The sequence below is a fragment of the Procambarus clarkii genome, chromosome 19, assembly GCF_040958095.1.
Source record: "Procambarus clarkii isolate CNS0578487 chromosome 19, FALCON_Pclarkii_2.0, whole genome shotgun sequence".
Classification (NCBI taxonomy): Eukaryota; Metazoa; Arthropoda; class Malacostraca; order Decapoda; family Cambaridae; genus Procambarus; species Procambarus clarkii.
This window is the reverse complement of record NC_091168.1, coordinates 43147918-43151070: the sequence shown is the minus strand read 5'-3', so window position 1 is coordinate 43151070 and position 3153 is coordinate 43147918. Positions and strand designations below refer to the sequence as shown.

Here is a 3153-nt window from a genome sequence, read left to right as displayed (position 1 = left end):
GGGCTCACCATAGCCCGTGCTACATGGACACTTTGTCCTGAGAAGCTAAATCTGAAACAACAACAACGGTAAAGCAGTGGCAGTTTTTGCTAGTAAGTCTGCCCTTTCATTACCATCTATACCAATGTGACTTGTACTCCAATTTAGGGTAATTGACAGCTCAAGATTGTGCGCTTTTCCTATATGTACGATTTCTGTGATGAATTGTATATGATTTCTATGCTAGCTGGATAACAATACCTGGAGAGTCGACATGCATGATGACATGATGTAAATTATTCTCAATTGTATAATTTATTGCCTTTTTCAGGGTATATTATTCTGTTTGCAAAGTTGAACACCCACTATTCATGCTCCAGTAACTTCATGGGTGTAAGTGTAAACTGCTAAACAAGCAGAACTTCATTCTTAATCAACTGATCCATCTGTGAAGATGTGTGTAGTTGCAAATCTTGAGATGGTATCCGTTTGTTGTTCTTTGACAGTTTTGAGCCTCTGCGAAGCAAACTTGTCTTAGTCTTGTTTCAATAACGTTATAAAGTCACAATAACGTGACTTTAGGGAGGGAAGACGACGTTTCGGTCCGTCCTGGATCATTCTCAATATCGACTTGAGCAGCTGGATTATATGTAAAATCCATAGGAACTAGAATAGTTAGAAAGGTAGTTGAAGAATGGATAACACTTGTGAACACTGCTTCCATATCCGTCACCACCATAACGTTGTTAATATTGACAAACCACACACTAGAAAGTAAAGGGACGACGACGTTTCGGTCCGTCCTGGATCATTCACACAATCGACTAGTGTGTGGTTTGGTCAATATTAATAACGTTATTGTGGTGGCGGATATGGAAGCAGTGTTCACTAGTGTTATCCATTCTTCAACTGCCTTTCTAACTATTGTAGTTGCTGTGGATTTTACATCTAATCCAGCTGCTCTCGTTGGATGAATGTTGAGTTTGTTGCGCAGGGCTGCAGTTGCTTCACATTCCAATAAGTAAAATAACATTTTCTTGCATCATTGAAGTTAACCAATAGACAAATTTAAACAAAAAATTATTACAGTTTATTATTTAAAGTTTATTACACAAAATTTTATAAAATTATCAATAGCCAATTTCTAGTCAGGAGTTACCAGGCATCACACTCAATATCCGGATCATTGCCATTATATACCTTATTCCTGGTACCCCGCCTACCAAACCATCTCTCGTGGTTGCTGTCAATGTAGCCAAAGCGTTCGTCACTACTTACATCACGCTCGCCTCTACCATTTCCACCACGTTCGACATCTCTATTACTGTAATTAATGAATTTTCTGCCTTTGTATGCACTCCGTTTGTTAGTACGATCGCCAAGACGGTTGCCAGTGCGGTCTTTTCCACGATAGCCACTTCTGTAGACTCTGTTGTAATCAAGCCGATCTTTTATGTCGCCACTACCTAAATATCGGGAAGATAATACAACTCATTAATTACTATATTTCATAGTAGAACAACAAATACATGGATAATGACATCACTAGAACTTGATACATTAATGTGAAAATGTTCAAACTAAGAAGTCAACCTTTCCATAAGAGAAAACTTGCAAAGAAAATCTAATGTCATGACTTACCAGCTGATCCGCCATCCATGGTGATTCCTATTGGTCGGCCATGAAAACGAAAACCATTGTACTGCTTGAGAGCTTGAAGTGCATCTGCTTCTCGGGCAAAGACAATATACGCTGTACCTAATGACTTTCCCAAGTTATCATTGTTAACTGCTGCATTTATAATGGTTCCAAATTCAGCAAACAGCTCCTGAAAAAGATTGAAGTTTCTGTATTGGAGAACAAGTACATATTTAAAAACAGGTTGAGAAGAGCTTGAGTTACACCACCTTATTGTTGTGCGTTTTACACGCACTATACTACAATAATAATAATGAACTACAGTACAATAATAATAATGAACTACATTACAATAATAATAATGAACTACAATACAATAATAATAATGAACTACAATACAATAATAATAATGAACTACAATACAATAATAATAATGAACTACAATACAATAATAATAATGAACTACAATACAATAATAATAATGAACTACAATACAATAATAATATGAACTAATATTTCAAGTTCATATTAAAGTTAACTGATGCGCTAGAAATCTTATTACTGCAGAATTCTCTCATAACTTTCTTTCATTCATATTCAATATTCTTTGACTCACATAAATTTCTGCGTCTGTTACTGTATATCGCAGGTTAGATATGAGGACTTTGGCCGATTCACCCAACTTATGATTACGGAATCCTTCCCTCTTGTGCATGGTGTTGCTCCTTCTGCAATTGTCCTGTAAAACGTGATTTTTTTTTAATATATAACATGGTTTCATCGAGTAAGACTTCTTAAAAACTCTAAAAAACTTCTTAAAATGAAAAATGATTTGGACAAAAATAGGAATCATTCAAGCAGAACTAGTAATATAAAAGTTAACGTTCCTCTAATCCGGAATATTATGCCTCTGATTCACTAACTCAGATACAAACTCAGATACAGTTAACATATTAAGAATCATAAAAACTCCATCATTAGAAATGATTGAAATAGGTTACTATACATTTTGTAGTTATTAGTTGAAATTTAATGTTTACTAATTATCTCAGATTAATATAAGGAAAGCGTAACTTACTTTGTCTGTCATATCCTTGCATTGACTTGCCACAACCACAGTGCTCAAAACAGATATCCTCTGAGGATCTTCTGAACGGTCTCGACATGTTCTTGAACCAACCATATTCATTCGAGTCTTAATATAGTCTTCCAGGCTCATATCAATATCAGTTGCCATGTTTGGAGGTAGAAATGACAGGATGTATCGTTAACTGAATGGATAACCAACACACTATCTTCTAGCCAGTTTACACACAGTCTGATTCGACGTTTTTCTGCCAGATTTTCAGATCTATTTATGTTAAAAACACCTCACCTCTACGTGTACCTGACGAAATGGAAATAAACAAATCCACAAGGGCCGTGACGAGGATTCGAACCTGCGTCCGGGAGCATCCCAGACACTGCCTTATATCGACTGATGTATCACGTTAGTGTGATTTCTGTGTGAAATGGAAAATATTTATGAAATCATCA

At 35.9% G+C, this 3153-nt stretch overlaps 1 protein-coding gene across 1 annotated transcript; it reads right to left on the bottom strand.

Annotated features, from left to right (window-relative positions):
• Window positions 1–1134: 1134 nt before the first annotated feature.
• On the bottom strand, window positions 1135–2854 carry LOC138366460 (aly/REF export factor 2-like). The gene is made up of 4 exons (XM_069327509.1): window positions 2696–2854; window positions 2234–2356; window positions 1621–1807; window positions 1135–1445 (listed from the first exon to the last, which is right to left on the bottom strand). Exons 1-4 carry the CDS (start codon window positions 2852–2854, stop codon window positions 1135–1137), a joined length of 780 nt encoding a protein of 259 aa, XP_069183610.1.
• Window positions 2855–3153: the final 299 nt, after the last annotated feature.

What these genes read in the sequence shown, in the direction of transcription:
- LOC138366460 (XM_069327509.1), bottom strand. Translation starts at nt 2,854, where the DNA reads ATGGCAACTGATATTGATATGAGCCTGGAAGACTATATTAAGACTCGA. An exon ending in GCAAGGATATGACAGACAAA is followed by an intron (nt 2,357 to 2,695) that starts GTAAGTTACGCT and finishes CACGTTTTACAG; the next exon opens with GACAATTGCAGAAGGAGCAA. An exon ending in TAACAGACGCAGAAATTTAT is followed by an intron (nt 1,808 to 2,233) that starts GTGAGTCAAAGA and finishes AATCTTTTTCAG; the next exon opens with GAGCTGTTTGCTGAATTTGG.